Source organism: Patagioenas fasciata, chromosome 3, assembly GCF_037038585.1.
Source record: "Patagioenas fasciata isolate bPatFas1 chromosome 3, bPatFas1.hap1, whole genome shotgun sequence".
Classification (NCBI taxonomy): Eukaryota; Metazoa; Chordata; class Aves; order Columbiformes; family Columbidae; genus Patagioenas; species Patagioenas fasciata.
In genome coordinates this window covers 29,395,660-29,417,944 of record NC_092522.1, presented here as the reverse complement: position 1 = coordinate 29,417,944, position 22,285 = coordinate 29,395,660, and the positions used below count along the sequence as shown (strand labels likewise).

The window sequence follows — 22,285 nt, the reverse complement described above, 5'->3', positions numbered from 1 at the left end:
AAGTATACAAGCAGCTACATTCAAATAGAGCTACTTTTAGTTACTCACACACCAAGACATTCAAATTACTACTTTGCACTCAGTTTTAGCTACTGACATCTATTTAAAACATAGAACTTAGAGATTAGAGTAGTAACAAGTAAATAATTTTAAAAAACCCAACATGTAAAGGCCTCAGTTATTTCCCCTACTATTTTTATCTAAGATATTCCTTATTTTTCCTATTTTAGGCAAGTTTCTTTTATAGCTGAGAAGCAACAAAGAGCCACTGAAACATCATATGAGCATCTGTGTTGGTGAAAAAAGAAAAAGGGGGGGGGGGTGGCAAGCCAGAACAATCAGAGCTATCAGAGGACGACAGGATTATGGGGCAATAAGCACCAGTTTGACCAGAATGAATCCTTATGGAACTGTGGTCTGCTGCAGTGGAAGACCTGCTGGGAAAGCCTGGTTGACCCAATGTGCAAAGCATAACCAGCATGAGTCACCTAAGTTACCTTCAAAATAGCTATGAATTTCTTTTTAAAACAGACAAATTTGTTAGGCATGCTGTGGTCTTTAGAACATAGCAGACATTGAATTCTGTTCTTTTAAAGAACAGATTAAAAACATGCACACCCCCTACCCCCTTTTCCCCATAAGCCTAAGTACAAAAGGGAAAAATAAATGTCCTTGTTATAAAAATTTCATACCCATGTGCCACAGACACTACAGAACCACTATTTAGGCAGGAAGAGGGTTAACGCTCTTTCATTTTTTTGTGGGCTTTGGATTTGTTTGGAGAACAGAAATTAAATATTTTCTCCCCAACAGAGCACTCTGAAGGCACACCCTCTGTCACAGCTCAAGTACTAAATCATAACAATAACCTGAGCTGCCTTTCCAGAGTCAAATATCTAGGCAGCAGAATCTACCTGGGGCAGTATCACCAACTACAATACTACTACTACAATTTCCTTTTGAGTCACTGTCAACGGTATGCATTACTAATTTGATCCTGTTGCTTGCCTTTCCAGATGTGAAATCCCCTGTCATGCCAAAGCATCATTCATACGGTTCTTGGTTACTAGGTTGAGACAGAGGTTCTCCACCCCTCTACTCTGCCATGTCGAGACCATACCTGGAATATTGTGTCCAGTTCTGGGCCCCTCAGTTCAAGAAGGACAGGGAACTGCTGGAGAGAGTCCAGCGCAGGGCAACAAAGATGATGAAGGGAGTGGAGCATCTCCCTCATGAGGAAAGGCTGAGGGAGCTGGGTCTCTTTAGCTTGGGGAAGAGGAGACTGAGGGGTGACCTCATTAATGTTTATAAATGTGTAAAGGTGAGTGTCACAAGGATGGAGCCAGGCTCTTCTCAGTGACAACCAATGACAGAACAAGGGGCAACGGGTACAAACTGGAACACAAGAGGTTCCACTTGAATATGAGAAGAAACTACTTCTCAGTGTGTGTAACAGAACACTGGAACAGGCTGCCCAGGGAGGTTGTGGAGTCTCCTTCTCTGGAGACATTCAAAACCCACCTGAGTGCCTTCCTGTGTAACCTCATCTGGGTGTTCCTGCTCCGTCACGGGGATTGGACTGGATGATCTTTCGAGGTCCCTTCCAATCCCTAACATTCTGTGATTCCGTGATTCTTCACTTCCCTCAACTGTTAAGGTGGCTCAAAAAGTAGAGCTACCATACCATAGAGCCTTAAAAAGCTAACAGGTACAGGATGAAAGCAGATCTTCCCAGTCAGGTTTCAGGGGAGACAATGCCCAGAGAATACACCCTGTTCACAGCCCTAAGTAATGGGATACTTTTCAGAATGTGTAATCAACACCAAAAAACCCCCCAGTATATCCAAACCAACTGTGTGAAAAATCCCATTAGGGTAATGGTCTATGCAAAGCCAATGACTTGTGAAATAGCAGTCCTGTTTCCTTCAGAGAAAGGACTACCTCTTTCAAAGCAGGGGGAATAGCTGAACAGCTGGGGCTGCAAAGCAGGTTTAACTCTGAGGATCCTGATCAAAAGACAAACAGAAAAAACACAAGAAACGAACTGGTTGGTCTGGCGCAAGCAGACTAACACCCAACAAGCCGTAGTGCAGGACCACAGTGCTCCCGTAGTTTCCATTCAACCACTCGGCTGCTTACGCCACGCTGCAACACCACAGGACTTTCCACTGGGAACCAAACTTTCTTCTCTGTACAACAGAAACAGAGTCTACACAGTGTGGCTCAGGATATTATGAATACTGAGGAAACTGGACAAACACCCCACTGGGAAAAAAAAAAAAAAAGCATCCACAAGGCAGAAGCATGCCTTCAAATAGGTAATTTGGGAAAAATACGTACTTGTTTCATGAACAGAATAAGACATGAGCAGAATCTTACGGCTATAAAGAATTAAAAGAAAAATAGATTATCATAAATAGATCTTTTGCTTTCAAAATAGACAGATTTAAGTCCTTACTGCTTCTGGATGGTGATATGTAAGATTTGAAATTTTAAGTATATTCTGTGGTAACTGTTGAGCTGACCAAAATGAACTACCAACAAAGACTGCACACATTTTTCACTGTTATTTAACAGGGAGCAAGCCCTATTACAACAAAATTCTGCAAAAAAATGGCTGTTTAGCTCTTTTAAAAAAACCCCAACCAAACAAAAAAGAGATATTTGGAAAGCCACAGTTCTAGCCATATGGAAGATTCTGCTTCTACTTAGTCTAGATTTCCAAGTCAGGCAAGCTGAAAATATGGCTTTGAAGAGCTGGTATAGTGTAGCAACCAACCTGCCCAGAAGAGACACCCATTTCCTCTCCTTTTAAGATTTGTAGATTGCAAGCTTCCTATATCATTTCAAGGAAAACAGACCATCTAGAAGCTTTTCAGACGTTTTTCCCCCAAAAAAACAGTTGCAGAAATAACATGACCTATTCAGCAATCTTACAACAAATATCCCAAGGCCATGGAATACCAAGCCTTCCTGGAGACAGTGGAAGAACTCAACAGAATTTAGTTACTACCTACTGCACAAGGGACTAGAGGGGCTAAAGAGCAATGAAAAGACACGAGCTGGAAGTCTCATTTCCATTTTAACTGCCAGGTTTAAGTTACTGTATATCTTGGGACCATAAACTTTTCAGAGTGTTGTACAAGAGGCTCTTTCAGGTAAAAGATATGCAGAATGCAAAACACTGGATTGCACCAAAAGGGAGAGCGACTTCTCACAGGAAGTTGATAAAGCACATTATTCTAGTGCACTTTTATCATGGCTAGAAAGCTAACTATCAAAGGGTTTTCTGGTACCCATGAAATTCCCTGAAGTGCCTTGATGTTTATCAAATACAGGAATTAGAAAACTGCAACAGGGCTGGAAGTGAGCAAACATTACTTTTTCTTTAAAAAAAAAGATGTAGAACTTGCCTAAAACTCCAAGAGAGAGTTTGCATTCATCTCTCCCTACATACCAAGTCTAATTAAATAGCACGGTGAATAAGTCTGATCAGCCCTCAAATGTTCAACTATATAGGTCTACCAGCAGGACTGAGTGCAGCCAAGAGGGTACATATGAAGAAAAGCTGCCAGAGTGATTACAGGTAAGAATTAAGACTGTGCTTTTCAGAAGATGTGCTAGGTTAAAAAAACTCAACAAACACAATTCCACTACTGAGTAAGGAAACCATTTTCCCAGTGTTCAGATCCAACTGGGATCAGAAAAACATGGTTTTGCATAGATCCTTTAAATAAGTCATACTGATTCAAAAAATACCACATCTTCAATTTTTCCTCCTAACAGAAGCAAATCACATTAATTTAATCGCTGGCAAGAAGGCTCAAGTCAAGAAAACTAATAATACTATTACTGAAAATCATGATTCTGAATGCAGTAAGACCATTACTCTATCCCAGTTCTGGTCATTACCTTCTGCTTATTTAAATCGAGCTCAGTCACCTCACAGTGACCTCTTCATATTCTTTAGGTCTTGCCTAAGTTGATGCTGCCTGGTTATACAGCTGATGTTTTTCAGCCCATCTCATGACACACTGCAAATAAACACCACATAAAAGTAGTGCCAGATGTATTTGGAAAACCTTTTACTTTATATTAGCTCTGTTAAATGGCCTACAGGGGAAAGGCAAAAGGCCATTTTGTCCATTTATTTACTGTCTCCCTACAGTGACCTCAGAACTGAGGAGCTTGTTTCCACTTGAAGGACACTGACCATTTAAATCTCTTCAACTCTGGATAGTAAAAACAGAGCTACTGAGTGCCTGAATGATCATAAGAACAGAAATATGTATTCAGTGTATACCCTCGAGCACTAAACCTGCCTGCTAATCAAACAGCTGCAGCGTGATCCTTTCTTCCCCCATTAACCTCTGGACTATTCTCCCATTCCAGTGGGTTAGTGTTGCCATTTACCACAAAAGAGAACCAAGTCATTGGACATTTAAGTTGCAGTGTGGAGAGGAAAACTTAATAATGAGAGGCATGCAAAGAATCAAAAAATAACTGAATACAGATGCAAGGAAGCAGACAGACAAACCTTTTAAAAGAAGCCTTAAATGTTTGCACTCTTAGGTTTAAAGGACTTTGTTAAACTTCTCACCCATGCTACAAACAACAGCCTTTAAAAGAAAGAAGTTATAACATGAACAAGAACTGTAAAAGCATTTTCCCCTGGACTTTTTAGATACTATGCTCACTTTATTCAAATAATGGATTTTATAAAGGCCAGGGAGAAAACTATATTCAGTTACCACAAATTTAACCAAAACAGAATCATAGAACAGTCAGGGTTGGAAGTGACCTTCAAAGCTCATCCAGCCCAACTTCCCTGCCATGAGCAGGCACATCTTCAACTAGATCAGGTTGCTCAGAGCCCCGTCCAGCCTGGCCTTGAATCTTTCCAGGGATGGGGCATCTGCCACCTCTCTGGGCAACCTGGGCCAGTGTTTCACCACCCTCAGTGTAAAAAGTTTCTTCCTCACATCTAGCCTTTGGTTTAAAACCACCACCCTTTGTCCTGTCATAACAGGCCCTGCTAAAATGTCCATCCCCATCTTTCTCATAGGCCCCTTTCAAGTACTGAAAGGACGCAATAAAGTCTCCCCAGAGCCTTCTCTTCTCCAGGCTGAACAACCTCAACTCTCTCCATCTGCCCTCACAGCAGAGCTGTTCCAGCCCTCTGACCATTTTTGTGGCCTCCTCTGACCCCCCAACAGGCCCATGTCATTCCTGTGCTGAGGACTTCACAGCTGGATGCAGGACAGAATCACCTCTGGGCTGCAAGCGCTCATTGCCAGATCATGTCTGATCTTTCATCCACCAGCACCCCCAAGTCCTTCTCCACAGGGCTGCTCTCAATCCCTCCATCCCCCAGCCTGTACAGATATCGGTGTTTGCCCTGACCCATGTACAGGACCTCTCTCCTGGCCTTGTTGAACCTCAGGAAGTTCATATGGCCCCACTTCTCGAGCTTGTCCAGGTCCCTCTGGATGGCATCCCGTCCCTCAGGTGTGTGAACCACACCACTCAGTTTGGTGTCATCTCTAAACTTGCTGAGGGTGCCCTCAATCCCACTGTCTGTGCCACTGGTAAAGCTATTAAACAGTACTAGTCCCAATACGGACCCCTGAGGGACAACACTTGGCACAGGTGCCCACCCAGACATTGAGCCATTGGCCACTACCCTCTGGATGTGACCATCCAACCAACTCCTCATCATCAAACAGTCCACCCATCAACTCTGTATCTCTGATTTAGAGAGAAGGATGTTGTGCGGGACCACGTCAAAGGCTTTAGAGAAGTCCAGGTAAACAACATCTGTAGCTCTTTCTTTGTCCACTACGTAGTCACCCCATCGTAGAAGGCCATGAGGCTGGCCAGGCAGGACTTGCCCCCAGTGAAGCTGTGCTGGCCGTCTCAAATCATCTCCCTGTCCCCCATGTGCCTTAGCACAGCTTTCTGGGAGGATCTGTTCCATGATCTTCTCAGGCACAGAGTTCAGGCTGACAGGTTGGTAGTTCCTGGGTTCCTCCTTTCTACTCTTTTTAAAAACAGATGTGATGTTTCCGTTTTTCCAGTCACCAGGCACTTCACCTGACGGTCTTGACTTCTCAGATACCATGGAGGTTGGCTTGGCAACCACATCAGCCTATTCCCTCAGGATTCTGGGATGCATCTCATCAGGTCCCATAGATTTATCTGTGTTCAGGTTCCTCAGGTGGTCATGAACCTGATCATCTCTTACAGTGGAAGGGACTTTGCACCCCCAGTTCCTATCTTGCAATTCATCCACTTGAGAGGTGTGGGAAGAGAGCTTGCCAGTGAAGACTGAGGCAAAAAAGTTGAGTACTTCAGCCTTCTCCTCGTCTGTTGTTACCCATTTGCCAGTCAAATAATTTAATCATAAAACAATAAGAATCTAATAACGCAGATTAACATAACAGAAAATTGTTATATTCAGTTTTATGTTTCCGTTTATGCAAGTCCCATTAATAAAACAAGAGGTCAAAGTCTGGACAGCATGCTGGAAAGTGTATGACAATAACCCTAGCCGAGAACTTAAGCGAGTACTTTTGCTGGTATGATGCAGTATATTATTCTAGCCAAAGCACCTTATCATATTTAAATTTACCCCCAGTTATCTTACACCAGTTCAGTGACTCTTAAGAATTGTGTGGCCACATTTCAAGTTGCCAGTAAGCAGAAGTTCATTATCATAAAATCAGAAGCGATGCCTTTAATGGTACTCTCAGTCTGTCACAACTGAAGCAATTTGCAGGAAAAAACAGCCTCTCTCATTAAACTATTCCAGCTGATGTACCTCAAAGCAGAAAGCCTACTGTTCCTCATTTTAAAAAAAGTTTAGTTCTCTGGCATCTGTTACTATTACAAAACAAATAATCCTCTTACACCTTCTAACAACTGTAAAAAATACCTTGGATTTGCAGCTGACAGTCTCACTGGGGGTTTCAGTAGTACTTTTTACTGATGTAAAATGGTTGGACTTTATACAAACAAATTTATTCAAACATTCTGAATCGCTGTTTCCAATACCTACCCCTCCTCAGCGCATAGACTAATATTCAATGCACCCTTCAATGAAATATTCAGGTCCCAATTTTGAAATACGCTGCTGCAATGACAGTAATTGAGGCTTCTCCCTCCTCCTTTTGAAAAAAAAAGATCACCTTAGATCAAAAAGTTTTCCTATATGTTGGGAACAAATGGTAAAAATGACAGCAGACAAATGCTGGGGGAACAAAAAAAAAAAAAAGAACCTATTTCAGAGTACTTCAATTAAAAACAGTACTTCACTGCAGAGCAACTACTCTGGAGAGCATCAGTAAAGGGGCTGAACAAAAGAGTTGTGAAAGGGACTGTGGAAACAGACTTCTCCATTTCAAATACAGCAAGGTACTACAAATCTCGAAATTCCACTTTACAATTAAATGATTAATGCAAATACTCCTAAGTCTGTCGGTAGCAACAGGCACTGTTAGCACTTTACATGCAGCTTGTCACGATTTGTGGCTACAAGTGAGCTACTCACAAAGCACTTGTCAAAAGTGTAACAAATTATTGTTTCCTCAGACATAAACTAGGCAAAAATAAATTTATTCAGGCTACAAAAGCCTAGCACTCACACAGAGTTAAGAGGGTTGGTCAATACACTTCAAACATCAAATTCTACTTATCCAACTAAATCCTCCGTACTTTGCTCAAAGAAACCCTGCCCCAAAGCAAACCCAGCGAATGACCAGACACTCAGATTTACTACATTGTTTTGGCCAGTTATCAGGGAAGAGTGGTACTGGGACTGAAAAAGGATGCAGCAGGCCACCTGTGACGGTACTTTCTTCACCACAGCAGCCACCTAAATAGCCCCTAGACTCCCTGCAGTGACGCACAGTGACGCCACTCGTGGTTACGTGAACTCAGCTTTGCATTTTAGCTTTTAAAGTTCAGTAGGCTGTTAAAACAGTCGCAAAGGACTTAAGCAATACGGGACGGGGGGAACTACATGTGTCAGTATTTTCTCTCTCTGAAACAGATGAGGGACAAAACTGCTTCTCTAGCCTGTAAAAATCTTGTCAGGCTCCAGAAGCCCAAGGTAGGGATCAAATGATCTTTAAGTACATCTAAGACAACAGAATTACCTGGGCAAAGGCCTTGCTGTTGTCACATTCCTTTCCTACGTTACTAGGTGAGAAGACCAAAGTATTAAGGTTTGATGATACAAATAGAATAGTCTCAAATACAAAAAAAATTCATCTGTTTGTTTTCATGTAATCCACTACATGTAAGAGGCTCAACAGACATCTATATTAACTGTACATGCATCTGAAAGCATTTTAACAAATGTAAACTGAACTTTATAGATCTTTCATGCTATATTAGTGTATACACAGGCTACAATTATATTTATTTCCAAGTAAAGCTGTTGCTAAGAGGAACAACAACTGAATTCTATGCCAGAGACAAGCACAGGAAATGAAAATCGATCTGAAGGAAGAATATATTTGGAAAGGAAACTGGCAGTTACTGGACTTGGAGTTTTGCCAGGCCATCTATATATATTTATGCATATCAAAATAGACCAGGTTCAGGTACAAACCTCAAGAGGCCACCTTTCTAACATAATGTCTTCACACGTGCTGCAGAGTGCTACAGAACCCTTCTTGACAGACTCTCATGCTGCTTACCACCCACACCACCGCTCTCTCGCAAGTCTCCCCAAATACACTCAAATACACCTCCAACCTCATGTTTCTACATGTCCATGGGTCAGATTCATGACTTACTTTCTCCTTGGCTCTGCCCTGCCTACAGTAATCTGAGCATCACTGGCCTTTCCTGAGAGTTTCAGTCAGGTTGATGACCTTCCAGTCCTCCTTTCAGGAGGCTATGCCAATTCCTGGTTTATATACATGGTAGAAAGTCATATTACAAAAATACAATACTTTAAATTCTTTTACCATCTTATCCTTTTTCCTTATATTAAGGCTAAACAGTTGTCTGCATATGTCTGTTGGATCTAAAAGGCTATGATCAGCAAGGTGGACTAAACATCATCTAAAAGAAAGGACGCTGCTTCACACACCATCTGCCACTGCCAGATGAACATGTTACTCTAGAAGCAGCAGAAATAACAAAGCCTGGTTTCCCTAAAACTTCTTGTTGTCTAACCTTCTTTTCCTCAACAGGCTGGACAAGATATGCCAGCACTGTGGCAAACCCAAAACTGGTTGGAGGTGCAGCAGACGTCAAACAAGACATACAATGCCTAAATCTGCCTGCACTACCCTCAGCTGAGGCACTAACTTGGGTCTCTCCTCCGCTCAGCTGCCAGTTTTCACAAACCTCATGAGAACAGCATTATGTCGGAAATTTGAACCATCTGGTCAATCGCAGACAAATTTGCAAGGACGCAAATCAGAAGTGTGGGAGGGGTGAGAGAAAGAATAGATGTTAAATGAGTATCTTAATTCCATCAGGAAACGATGCTTAACACACTGTCACATTTAAGTCATCAAATTACATTAAATTGGTGTTCAAGAGCCCACCACACTGAAACATAACTGATGTTTAAATTAACCAAAAAAAGGTACTCTTAATATTTTCTCCCCAGTTCTTGGCAAGCAAACACAGACACTGTGGACTTTCACAGAAACTGCACATTCTTCTAACTTTAGGATACTAGAAAAAAAAATGAAACAAAATTTTTAAAAAAATCTCAGACAAAATCCTCCTTTTTGCCACCAAAAAAAACCCCCACATCCACAAGCACTTATGATGTTGTGCTAATGATTCAACTTTCCAGAACCTACGTTCTCCCAAACAGCAGCAGCACTGGCCCTTGCTCTTAGAACACCATTTCTATTTTTAGTTCTACATAAGTGAGATGCAGTAATAAAGCTATTAATCTTTCCTCTCCCCCTTTACTTAAATTACAAAACAGAGGTGAATCTCTAAGCTAGTTTAAACCATTAGACTACTTAAACAAGAAGTTTTCAGATTATATGACTCAAAAGAAATAACACCATTGGAACTAGCCTGTAAATATTTGTGTAAAGACATAATGAAAATATTTAAGAAAAAAAACAACAATCAAACAAACCCCCTGTCTTACTACGTCTTGAAGACTTCAATTTTCTACCTTTCATTGACACTAAAAGTCCCCATCCCCCATTTTCTTTACACAGAGGCAGGGGGACATTGCATCTCTTCTGCTCTATTCTGTCCAGGAAACAGAACCACTGAGTGGTCCAATTCAGTTCCCATGCAAGTTCAGTTGGGACTGAAATTGTTCTGATTTGATTTCAGCTTGCACTAATGAAGTTGCTGACACTCTTAGAGCCCTTCTGGATTCTTCAATAGCTTTAAAACAACTGAGACAAAACCAGCAAAGTGTGAAGTCAAACCACTGATATTTTTAGTATTATACTCCATCCTGTTCTTTATGTATTTTAGAACAGAAGGTGTAGTTGTGCACTGAGCCAAAACTTTCCCTAAGCTCTCCACCCTGATACTAATCTATTTCCTAAACTGCTACTTTACGTAAATGTTTATTACTTTGGACTGTTCAATGCTGAACAACTTCTGCACTTTGTTGGCTATTCATACCGCTCAAGTACTTCTGAAGTTCCTTGAAATTGTCTCCGTAGCTGATAAATTCAGACAGTACGCACACAAAACTTCAGAGCAACCCCACTGCTAAGCTTTCATCAAAATGAACACTGGTCTTTTTCTTCTTTTATCAACCAGTTTTCAGTTTATGATAACCCTTTGTTCTCGCCCTACACTTAGGTTTCTTCTCCAAAGGAACTTTGCAGAAGGCACTTTTCCAGTCTAAACAACACTAACCAGTTAACAAATCAGTAAGAAAAGGTGACGAAGTTCACTTAACTTCACTGTCATTTTATTCACATAGTAGAACCCTATCCTGCACAGGGCTGTTCTCTTGAATTAGGGTCATAAGCAGTAGTTCAACAAATACTTTAAAGCTGGTACTTCCAACCAAAAGATGCAGTTCCTTCCTTGTTCCCATCTTCATCTTTCACCACACAGGAAAAATGAAATGCGTTAGGGACTCGGTGTGTTTTGTAAGTCACCCAGCAAAAAAAGTGGGTGGGTAGTTTTAGTATGGATCACAGTCGTGATTGTGATTGATCACACAATCATTGAAATATCTGGCCAACAGAACTAAAGCAGCGGTGCTAGGATGAGTCTGGAAGGCTGGGACTGGTTTTCTTCAGCGGCATTCCCTGCCTGAAATGCTTGTGGAGAAAAAGAAAAAAGAAAAATACAAAAAAATACAGTCTCATATGCAGAATACCTCACTGATGTCACGGAACGTTTTCAGGAATGCAAACACATGAGCCTTATTTATTTCAGTAACTGCATATACAAATAGCCAGACTATAATCTCGGCTGTGGTGACTGCAACAGCAGCACAACTACATGCCTACGCAATCCCGCGTTTAACATGTCATCTTAAGCATTAGAGTTTATATTCCACTCTAATAAAAGCAAGCAGATTACATATCTTGGAGCTGTATTTTGGCTCAGTTAACACTAGAAAGTTACACCACTAAGCTTATATTCCATAAAGGATTTACTAACTGCCCTGCCTAATTAAGGTTGCACAACTCTACCATTTTTAAGATCTTGTTTTCAGCAACTTAAAACCTTGCCAAACTAACCTTTGGCAAGACTTCTTCATTCCTCACACACACTTGACAGAGAAAGGGAAAGGAATATATTCTGTTCATTTGTTTCCAGATTCATTCTAAAAAAGTAATTGCTCAGAACAAAATGACAGAGAAAATAGGTTTTGTCCACATTAAACATCCAATTTTTTCTCCCGTTTTCTTGAAAAGCTCTAAAATTTCTATGCTTTGGAACAGTTATACAAAATGAGAATGAGAAATTGCATCTCTGACACAAAGGCACCATCTCTGACACATTCCAATACAGACATGATCACACTGTTGAAGCAGAAAAAAGATTCGTCCTTCATACACTCTGCAAAGAATTTGCGGACAAATAATTTAGCTCCCTAAGATTTTGCTTCTCCAAATCGGAGCTAGATAAAAGCCTTCCTGCAGTTATTTCAGACTGTTCCTAATAGCCTACCATCAAGAAAAAAGAATAAGAAAAGGTACAGTGAACACAGACACATCTTTCAGGTATTCTTAGTCACATCCTTTCAGGTACTCAACCAGCAATGAAGGGAGAAGTAAGATGACCAGTGTGAATAGATACACTGAAAACAAAGGCCCAGAAGACCTAGGAGGGATAAAAACACCCTCTAAAAATAGCAAACTCAGCCATAACCAGGAAAAGAACCCAGAGTTCCCAAAACTTTGTCTTCATTTGACTGTTTGCATGTAAGTTAATTCAGAAGCATCCCACAGCCATTCCTGGGCTTAAAATAAATATTAATAATCACACCTTTCTGTATAGGTATTCCTCAATAATTTCATCTTTACTATCCTTAGGCAGACATGACTGATTTGGTGCGCTTGCAACTGTTTTTGTATTATTCAGAGTAGGTGAAATAAGAGCAGAGTCTAACCTACTCTGGGAGCAGGAAATAAAAAACAACGTATGTAAATAGCAACAAACAACAACAAAAAAATCACTACCAAAAAAGCTCCAACAATGTGTGCTTTTACTCAAAGTTTTCTTCCAGAAGGCAGCAGCTTTCAAAAAATATAATTCAGAGAGCATTTGAGTACCTAATCTTCTGGAATGATCCTTCACAGTTAAATGATACAATAGGAAAACAAAAGACAAGCTTTGATGCTTTTGACATGTTGCTGACACTACGTGAACTACAAAGAAGTATGGTAAAGCCTATAAATAATTTTCCAAAAATAAGAGATGGGAATTTCCTGGTGTGATTTTACATGTTATTATTACAATAGGACAAAGGTCACTGTACAGCACTCTTTACAAACAGACACATCACCTGCACAAAGTTGACAGTAAGCTCACTGACTCCTTACCTCCTCTTATGCAAAGGCACATTGAACCTTGGCTCTGAGGCCATGGTAGAAACAGCTCCAATGTCCCCAGTTCATTCACCTTTTCTTATCAAGACAGTTCACAAATTACACACAAACTTCCTCTTACAAACAGCAAAATAAATCCAAAGATCCCAGTTTGATCTCAACATAACCTACACATAAATCATATGCATCAGAGAAATCAGCATTTAAATCAGGGATTATCTGGAAACTCAACACAGAGGCATAGTGTAAACGAAAAGGTTCCGTGGGGTACGCTGCTATCCTAATCTACCGAGTCACATAAGGTATTTTCACACATTCAAATAAAACATAAAGCAAGAACAATTTTGCTTCTCCATTTCATACACTGTCTGACCTCAAAATCATGACCTCGTCCCCCACAACTCTCCCTGTTCAGTCCTCAGCGGTGAGCAGTCTCCAAAACCAAAATATTGCCAGTTAAAATCATACTGCAAGAAGAGAGGAGGGTAGAAAACAATGGCAGGGTTAGATGCACAGTAGGTCTCCTGAAGTAACACCTCCTGCCTTATTTGGGGTAAAAAATTTACTTTATCTCATCTGCTGTACTTCCTGCCCGAGGAGAGGGGCCGACTCGTCATGAGAAGCAGTGCAGACAGCGCACACTGTCTGCACTGAGCAAGTGTTGTCACAGCAACTCCACCTCTATCTTTTAGAGTTCTGGAAGACAAAAATATTCACGTTCTAAGAAGATTAAAGGAGTTGAGGTTGTTGAGTGGTAAAATGGAAGCAAAGAAGATTTTGAATTAGACGGGCAAAAAAATAGTTTATAACTGCTGAAAAAAATATAGAGTGGTCTCTACTTTAACATACGTACAAATCAGCCAATAAATTTTAAATCACTTGAGGGAAGAGGAGGGAGGACACAACTAAAACTCCAAATCTCAATTTTACTCTTCTTGGCTGATTAAAAAAGAAGGAAGAAAGAGAAATTCTCCTCATTTGACAAAACCAGAATATTCTTACAGACACTATTTAAATGTCACCTTCCCAACTGACACAGAAAAGTAACCAACAATACCATAGGATTAGTTTGCTTTTTATTAACCAGTACATCATTATAGCAGCAAGCATACTCACAGCACTAAGACTTTTCCATGTGTGGTAACAGAGGTGTATTACTCTCCCTTTCATCAGCCCACCAACCCATCCAACATCATTGCAAGATTGTGCATATTGGCAAGAGCCTGAAACAGAAGGTTTTGTCAAATTGTTCTTTTCATTGCTGAAGGATAAAACACTCCAAGCAGAACTCTCAAGGAAACCCCCTCCCAAGATGCACACAACCTCAGTGACCACATGCAACACTTCTCTGCCCTGGTGCTCTGAGAGGCAGAAGAGCACTGAGGGTTCCTGCAGGCAGAGGACACTCATCCTCCACCAGCTGCCCCCCTGCCCCAGCCAGAAGTACAGATTGGGTACAAATCACTGCTCCCCACAGCACCCGGCTCTGTCGAGCAGAGCAAAGCACAAGACCAGCACCGTCACTTATTGCGACTGCACTGCTAACTGATTACTCTGCTGTCAGAGAGACTTGTAATTCCAAAACCGCAACGACACTATCACGGGCTAACGCTAACCTCTGCATTCAAACAGCAGGAGACAACAAAATGGTTTGTCTGAGCACATTTTAGAAACACAAGCTTTTCTCCCGCAACCTGATTATATAAAGGAATATTAAACTTTAGTCTGAAATAGTTACTTGCCCAAAGAAGTCGAAATCTAGAAGATGGTTGCTTTAAACCAGTATTATAGGAGAGCAGGAGGTAATCAGAAATTCACCACCACAGATACGTTCCATCTCCCTCCCATTACATCTACTGCACTTCTTAGTGGTTTTTGGTTTACTTTTATATTAAATCACGAATTATATTACACAGAGAAAAATGTACTTGCCAACAAAGGATCAAGCACTCTCGAGTTTGCTTTTTTTAGAACACATCTTCCAACAAATGCAGGAAAATATTTAGAAGTGTTAGGTGAAGGTGCCTTTCAAATCACACTAATACGCAGATTCTGAGCGTCCTAAGTGAACAGCTCCTACAAGGACAGCAATATGTTTATACAATAAGCCTTAAAAAAAAGAAAAAGGCTAAGAAGAATTAGAAGGCGGCCTTTCTAAAAGAATATAAAATAAAATAACATTGCGAGACTACCTGAATGTTCTTCATAAGACACTCGGTTTCCCTTTTCATAAGAAACGCTATGAAGTTCAAGAGAACACCACAGATATTTATCATACTCTGCCCTTCAAAAAATCAAAGGCAACCAATTATACCCAACTTCTCTCTCATACTTGCATCTTAAGAATAAAAGGATTAGGGGGAGTGACCTTTACAATTTCTCTTTCTGTTCCTTCCTTTATTTTGCTTGTCCAGTTATATACTTGTCTTTACATAACACCAAGTGGATCTGCGAACAGAAACACCTACGTTTATCAAAAAGCATAGATTAAAGCTGCTGATATAGACACTGATCATGTACTTTCTGTGACAAATCCTCTAGGATCCTAGCACTAAAACACAGGTTTACGCGTGGGTGGGGAGAAGGGCAGACCTAGTTCATAAGTTCTCCTCAGCTCTTCCAGCTTTATTCAATAAAATATGCCAACAATTACACAACAGCAGCAAAGCCCAGAAAGAAAACCTAGCACTCACCTTATTTCTTCATTTGGTGTTGAGTTCTCTCATACACATTACATACAAACTTACACAGGAAAAAAATGTCTGCCCTGAATCTACTTTGCAGGCTGAGTTTAAGTCCCTAATTACACATCGTTTATGTCACTTCTTGCTCAACAGATGATCCAAGCTGGGAAGGGGAAAAAGTAAATACATTTTAAAACTGAAACACACCTTCAACACAACTGCAGAACGCTACATCCAATTAAAAGGCAAGTAAACTTGTTTAGCTGGTTACCCTCTCAATCAAGAAGAAAAACAAACCAACTCACCAACTGCTCTGCTATTCAAAAGAAAAATCCTTAATCTTCTCAAAGAACTCATACATACCTATTTTCTTGTATTTACTTTTGCAAAGATGGAACATATTGAAGCCTATCTCTGACTTAGTTTTTGGAATTGCAAACAGAAGAATTGTTCTGCAATGGCTCTTTCAGATGCACCACTGCAGGTCTTAGACACCAACTATAATAAAGTAGTATTCCAGTCCTGAATTAGTTATGATGTACTCTAAAAGAAGAGGGGACCTAGCGACAGTCTTTTATAAATCTATCAGTCTGGAAACAGACACATAAATTATTCTGCCCGAGCATATTAAAGCCAGAAAGATACACTTTCCAGGTTTGTCCTGAATGTGGTGGTGAGTGCTTATGAGGGTTAAGAAAGAAAGGACAAAAAATAAGCTGTCCTTCCTATTTTGTAGCTTTCAGTATAGACATGTTAATGCCTTCATATCAGAATATATTTAAGCTCCGACTTTGTAAAAGCGTCTGCTTAAAATACTCCCCCCAAAAAAAGCCATGCTTCATAGTGAAAAGTGAAAAGGGCCCCCTTACCCATACACCATACTAGAAAACACTTCCATGTAGCTACTTGTAAATTATATTTCAGAAAAACATACTCAGACATTTCAAAATTGTAAAACAAAAGTTTTCAAATTGTCAAGATACATCAGCAACACCAATCAGCAGATGCTTCAGGAAGACTGTAGGATATGCAGGTCATGCTAAGACCACTTTCCAAGCAACAGGCAAAAGAAACCACACAGTTCTGCAGTCAGCAGTAGAGCTATCCCAAGGAAACTGCTTTCCAAAAAAATTGACAACCATATCCTCATGTGACAATGGTTTAATTTTAACTAGCATGTTCAATATACACAACGAATCCCCGGCATCACATGCTATATGACTTTAATATTACCATTATGCCCATAAACTTCGCAATTGCCAATTAATAATACACATGACACGTTGGAAGTCAATCCTCCCTTCTGGGAGGCCTTTGTGCTTTAGGGCATAAAGCAGACTTCAAAAAATATACCTGCCACTGCCAATACTATGTGGACTTCTTTTAATGAGCAAATATAAACAAAGATTTTTAAAACAGCGCATCTGGAAAAGCTTGAGCTGTAGCAGGCAAGGCAACTTTGAAGCAGCACAACGCTGCGACAGTTCTAGCCCAACAGACCAGAATCTAGCTTGCTGCTGCCACCATCCCCTTAAGATGAACTGGAAGCTCACCTAGAGGATCCAGAGAAACTTTGTGCATCTCAGAAAGGCACACGACAGGGTACCAAAACGGACATTATTACAGTGGCTTCTGCTCTTGTAGCCTAACAAAAAGAGCACTCCATCTGGGTCATCACTGACTTTCTGACTAATTTGGAGTCTGTGCAGACTCCAGAGCTGTGTGCTGCGATTCCTTTTTATCTTTATGTGGACAAGACCTGCAGGTGCAGCCTGGGCAGAAGAGAGGGAAAGAATTTTAGAAGGGCTGTTCGTATTTTGCACTCAGTAGATTCATTCCCTCCCCTTTTCAAGGTCTAAGCACATACAAAGAATTGATGGCTGTTTTCTTGCACACAGTGCAGTAGCCAGGATGAAAATCAGTGCATTTGAGGACAAGACCACAGCCTTCCTTTATAATTCAGTGCAGTCCATCACCTTGATGAGCCCATGAACACTAGCAAGCAAAAATAAGTTCAATAATAACTGCAAAACAAGCACACTGATGGGTAAAACCCTACAGATTCTGTAATTAGCTCTGCTAACAGTAATGAAGAGCCATACAGTCGAGAAACATTGTGTTATCACTATTTGTGTGAAAGAGGTTCCCTCTATTCTGAAGCAGCAGAAAAGGCAGACACTGTGGCACGGAACAGAAGCTCTACTCTTCTGACAAGAGCTTCATGTCAAACTTCCTAGCCTTGTGTCCCGATAGTTTCAAGTGGAGATCATTTAGAGAGGCGTAAACTTAATAAAAAAATTTTGGTGCTATCACCTACATACACAGTGCAAATCAGCTCTGTTTTGAGGAGATGTATCTTTTTCATCTAACACCCAGACAAAGTGATTAGGATACTACAGAAAAGTAATACTTCTGATCAAACTATGACAAAATGCTGCTTGAGAAAATTTTACTTCACACATAATAGGTTTGTACCTACAATTTCAAAAAATTCAGCACAGTATATTCAGCACCTCAATCCAGAACTACAAAGCATTTGTATACAAAACCCAAAAGAAAAACATCCAAAATATCCACTATATTTACTTATTCCCCTACATGTTCCCATACTAACACAGATGTGTTTTAACACTTATTTACATCTTAGCATTTGTACATTTTAAATTAATAAGATATTCTTACCTGTATATCCTGCCCACCAGCCCCAGGAAGCCACCATAGCCAAAAGCCATTTAAATAATACTCCTTCGATATACCAGAAGCTTTTACTGTCCAGCATTCGGAGAGGCTGCAGCATAATTAAATACAAGACGTAGGACGGAATAGCAACCAGGTTATTGGCCACCATAAAAGCGAACCTGAGGAGTGCTTTCAGACAGGTGTAGCCCACCTGCTGGGCCTGCTCCAGGGTCATGGCCATTCTCTTCACAGCGGGACGGTCCTGCGGGGAGAGAAGCACAAGGCACAGGTAGCGCTCCCCGGGCGGGACGGGGCGCGGTGACGGTGCCCGCCCACCCCTGCCCCCGCCGTTGGTCACCGGGGAAGGAAACGAACCCCGCTCCAGGGGGCACGAAGGAAGCGGCCTGAACGGAGCCGCCTCCCCTCCCCAGGCTCCCTGCCCGCAGCTCCCATGAGAGGGCACAGACGCGTCCCAGCCGGCCTTCATCTTCCCCCTAAAAAGGTCGCGGGCGCTGAGGCGGATGCCGGTGGTCTCTCCCGCCGCCTCGGAGCGGCTGACAGAACCCGACACCCGCGGTCGGCGTTGAGGAGAGCGGCCGGCGGCGGGCCCGGCCGCGGGACTCACCTCCGGCAGGGCGGCGGAGCGGCGACGGAAGCTGCGGCGGGGCTGGGGGAGCTGGGCCCGGCAGCGGCGGCAGCAGCAGTCCCGGCTGGCGGCAGCGGCTGCCAGCGGTGCATGGACCCGGAGGTGGCTGGCCCGGCCGCGGCAGCGCTACTCGCCCTGCGGCTCCCTGCGGAGAGAGGGGGGCGGGCGGCGTGAGCGCGGGGGCTGGCGGGCGGGGAGGCGGGAGCGCCGGGCCGGGCGGGCAGGCGCAGGCCACGGGTTCACCACGGTTCTCCCGCGCCGGTGGCCAAGCTGGACCGGGCCTGGCACCCCTGCTTCGCTCCTCCCTTCCCTCACCCTCACCCTTCCCTCACCCTCACCCTTCCCCTCTACCCGCTCGGCTCGGCGCTCCGCAGGCGGGACCGCGGCGAGCCCCGGCCCCACAGGGACAGGCGAGCGCCGCGGGAGGACCCTGCACCTGTTGGGGGTGGGGGTCTGTACCTCAGCGCCTCCGTCCCCGCGGCGAACAGCGCGGGCCGCCGGGGGTTCATGCCGGCCGCTGAGGCCGCGCCCCCCGCCCCCGTCGGCTGCGTGTCCGCCGTGACCGCCTGCCCGCCCGCTCGCAGCCCAGAAGCGGGGCTGGCGCTGCAGCGAGCGCCGCCCCCCGCCGGAGAGCGCGGGCGGCTGCGCCCCCCGCCCCCTCACACACGCCCGGCAGCGCTCAGCAGAGTGGGCCCCACCGCCCGGCTGGCGGCTCCGGCAGCTCCCCCGGCTCTCGGGAGCGCCTCCCGAAAGCGGCCCGCAGGGTAAGGTCGTTCCGCTGGGGAGGGTGAAGCAGGGGCTGCCCCTACGGCGGCGCCCCGAGGCTTCTGCTCGCGCCCCAGAGGCCGCGACGGCCGAGGAGCAGCACGGCCCGCCCCCCCGCCTCGCTTTTACCACCTACCGCTCTAATCCCCCTTCGCAGCGGTTTTGGTTGAAGTTGGGGAAAGGGGGGACTCCATCACAGGCCCCCTCGGCACCACTAGAAACAGTCATCTGGCCCAGATAACAACACCACATTTTTTTTCATCTCTGTAGCCACAAGTCCCTTTCACGTGCTTTTTGTATTTCAACTTCACCAGCTTTTTCCGTCTCTCTCATCCCTCTCCTACAGCCAGAAACACCGTTTCTACTTACAGAGAACCTCTGCAGAGATGAGCTATCTACAGTAGTGACTCCACAGCCCCCTCCAAACAACCTGCACCCCCACAAAACCTCTCCAGGGTGAGGAATTGCAGCATTCTGGGTGACTCTGACATCCCCTGCAGCTACACAGCACTGTTGCCTCTCACTCCGCCTGTCAGACACAAACCTGCTCCTGTTGTCTATGTAACTCCTGTCCAGGCCTTGGAAGAGCACTGCCAGCCCTCCCCGGACTCACCAGGGCCAGCTTCTGCAGCTTAGTTCAACCTCTATAGCATCTACACTGAGCAGAATGGATCACGCAAGTGATTTTGACTTGGTTTGAGTTCTTAAGGAATAGAAGCAGCTAAAGAACAACAACAGTTAAAGAAGGAGACATGCTAAAAGGTCTTCTGTGCTGGAAAAAAAAGTGGTCTGTTTTCAAATTGTAATACTTAGACAGCAAAACATATCACTTTCGCACACAAACCACACCATGTGTAAAGCTAGTCCACTGTTTCCTAGACAATGAGTCTTCTGAGATGACTGTACAGTCAACAAAATTAAATCCCAACCTCCATTCCAGGAAGAAAACAAAGTTGTTATTGCAGATAAATTTCATTTGAGAATCTAGAAATGCGAACAACCAGATAATGCCATCGTGTTCTATTTGAGCAAAACAAACCAAAACAAAACTGTTGACTTCCTTGACAAAATGGACATATCTTGCGTAAGTGTTTCCAAGTCAGAGTGTTTTTCTATGTTATTTTTATTACTAGGTTAAATCTGACAGTTGCACTTAGTAATCATTATGGAATCAGTTTGAGCTGTTTTGAAGTGTTACCATCTTTTTTTTTTTTTTTTTTTTTTTTTCAATATCTCATGCAAACAACTCCAGACATACACTTGGACTTGCAGCAAAATTTTGCTCCAAAATCCTCAGGTAAAAGAAAGTCAATTTTGAGGCCATTATTAAAATTACATTTTAATGTTTACATCCCAACAGCAAAACGAAGCCTCGATTAATTATAATTTTTCACCTTGGAATAATATGTGATTTTTATAAAATTTGGTACCTCTTGATTTTATTCTCACTGTACAATTTGGAATGATATTCTTAAATCTGATGCATAAAAATGAGGGATTTCAGAAATTATGTTAGACAACTAATGAATTAGGCAATTTATATTGCAGAAAGGAATCGCACGTGGGGAAGCAGGCATACAAAGCATTCTTTGTCAGAGTGAGTGCCTTACAGCTTCGGAAGCTGTGGTTTAGCATTTTGCTGAATGAGCTGGTAGGAAAGACCCACCCCTATTCCTCATTTCCTGGCCTTCCCATGGACAACCCAAGTCCTAGGAAGTGTGCACAATGAAATACCCCTTACACATCTTGAGAAGCCTGCTGTATGACACCCAGCCTGAGCCTCTGAAGAATCCTTTCTAGTATAAAGTAACACATACAGGTGTGCATACATATATATATATATATATATATGTATATATCTAAAATATGCCATTACTGCAAACAAAAAGAAGGAAACAACTAAGCAGTAGATTTTTTTCTTTCTTACTTTGGTCAATAACTGTTGCAGTTCCTCATTAATCTCTGAGCTTCATGAAATTTCATTATATATGTTTGTCATTTTACTATTATAAAGGCAAAAAAAGGCAAGAGATTAATAAAAGTGACTGTCGGTTTATGGCCTTTTTAACAATTTCTCTAAAGTTTATAGATTTTTTTAGTGATTACCCCCCGTAACTATGTCTTTTCAGCCCCATGGGAATAATGACAGGGATGTCCCTAGTGATCATTGTAATAATACATTTTAATGTGCTTATTAACTGTAGATACTGATACTAGCATGGGTAATATTAAGTGATTAAGTGATGTCAAGGATTGCTGGGGCAGATAATTAAATAGTGGAGTTGTCTTCCATTCACCTCCAAAAAAAAAAAAACCCTATAGATCAAAAAGAAAAAGGAGGTTAGACTTATTCCTGCCTAAAAACATGTTATTACTGAGGTGGGGATGTTACACAGTAATAAACACATCTGATATAATCAGTTACTTGAAAAAGTTATCCTAACAGCACATAGATTACTGCATGGGACCTGCACAGTCTGGAAGATTCTCAATTC

At 42.5% G+C, this 22,285-nt stretch overlaps 2 protein-coding genes across 2 annotated transcripts in view; one reads left to right on the top strand and one right to left on the bottom strand.

Moving 5' to 3' along the window:
• The window catches only part of LPGAT1 (lysophosphatidylglycerol acyltransferase 1), a 67,304-nt gene extending 47,703 nt beyond the window's left edge, over positions 1 to 19,601 (bottom strand). The window contains exons 1-3 of the mRNA XM_065833845.2: positions 19,485 to 19,601; positions 19,005 to 19,170; positions 18,383 to 18,641 (exon numbers count right to left, since the gene is read on the bottom strand). Of these exons, the coding sequence (XP_065689917.1) occupies positions 18,383 to 18,620 (238 nt within the window). The 5' untranslated portion in view covers positions 18,621 to 18,641; positions 19,005 to 19,170; positions 19,485 to 19,601. The remainder of the gene's footprint in view (positions 1 to 18,382; positions 18,642 to 19,004; positions 19,171 to 19,484) is intronic.
• Positions 18,901 to 21,155, top strand: LOC139827675 (uncharacterized). The gene is made up of 3 exons (XM_071807276.1): positions 18,901 to 18,955; positions 19,201 to 19,789; positions 20,137 to 21,155. Exons 1-3 carry the CDS (start codon positions 18,901 to 18,903, stop codon positions 20,192 to 20,194), a joined length of 702 nt encoding a protein of 233 aa, XP_071663377.1. The 3' UTR covers positions 20,195 to 21,155.
• The last annotated feature ends 1,130 nt before the right edge of the window (positions 21,156 to 22,285 follow it).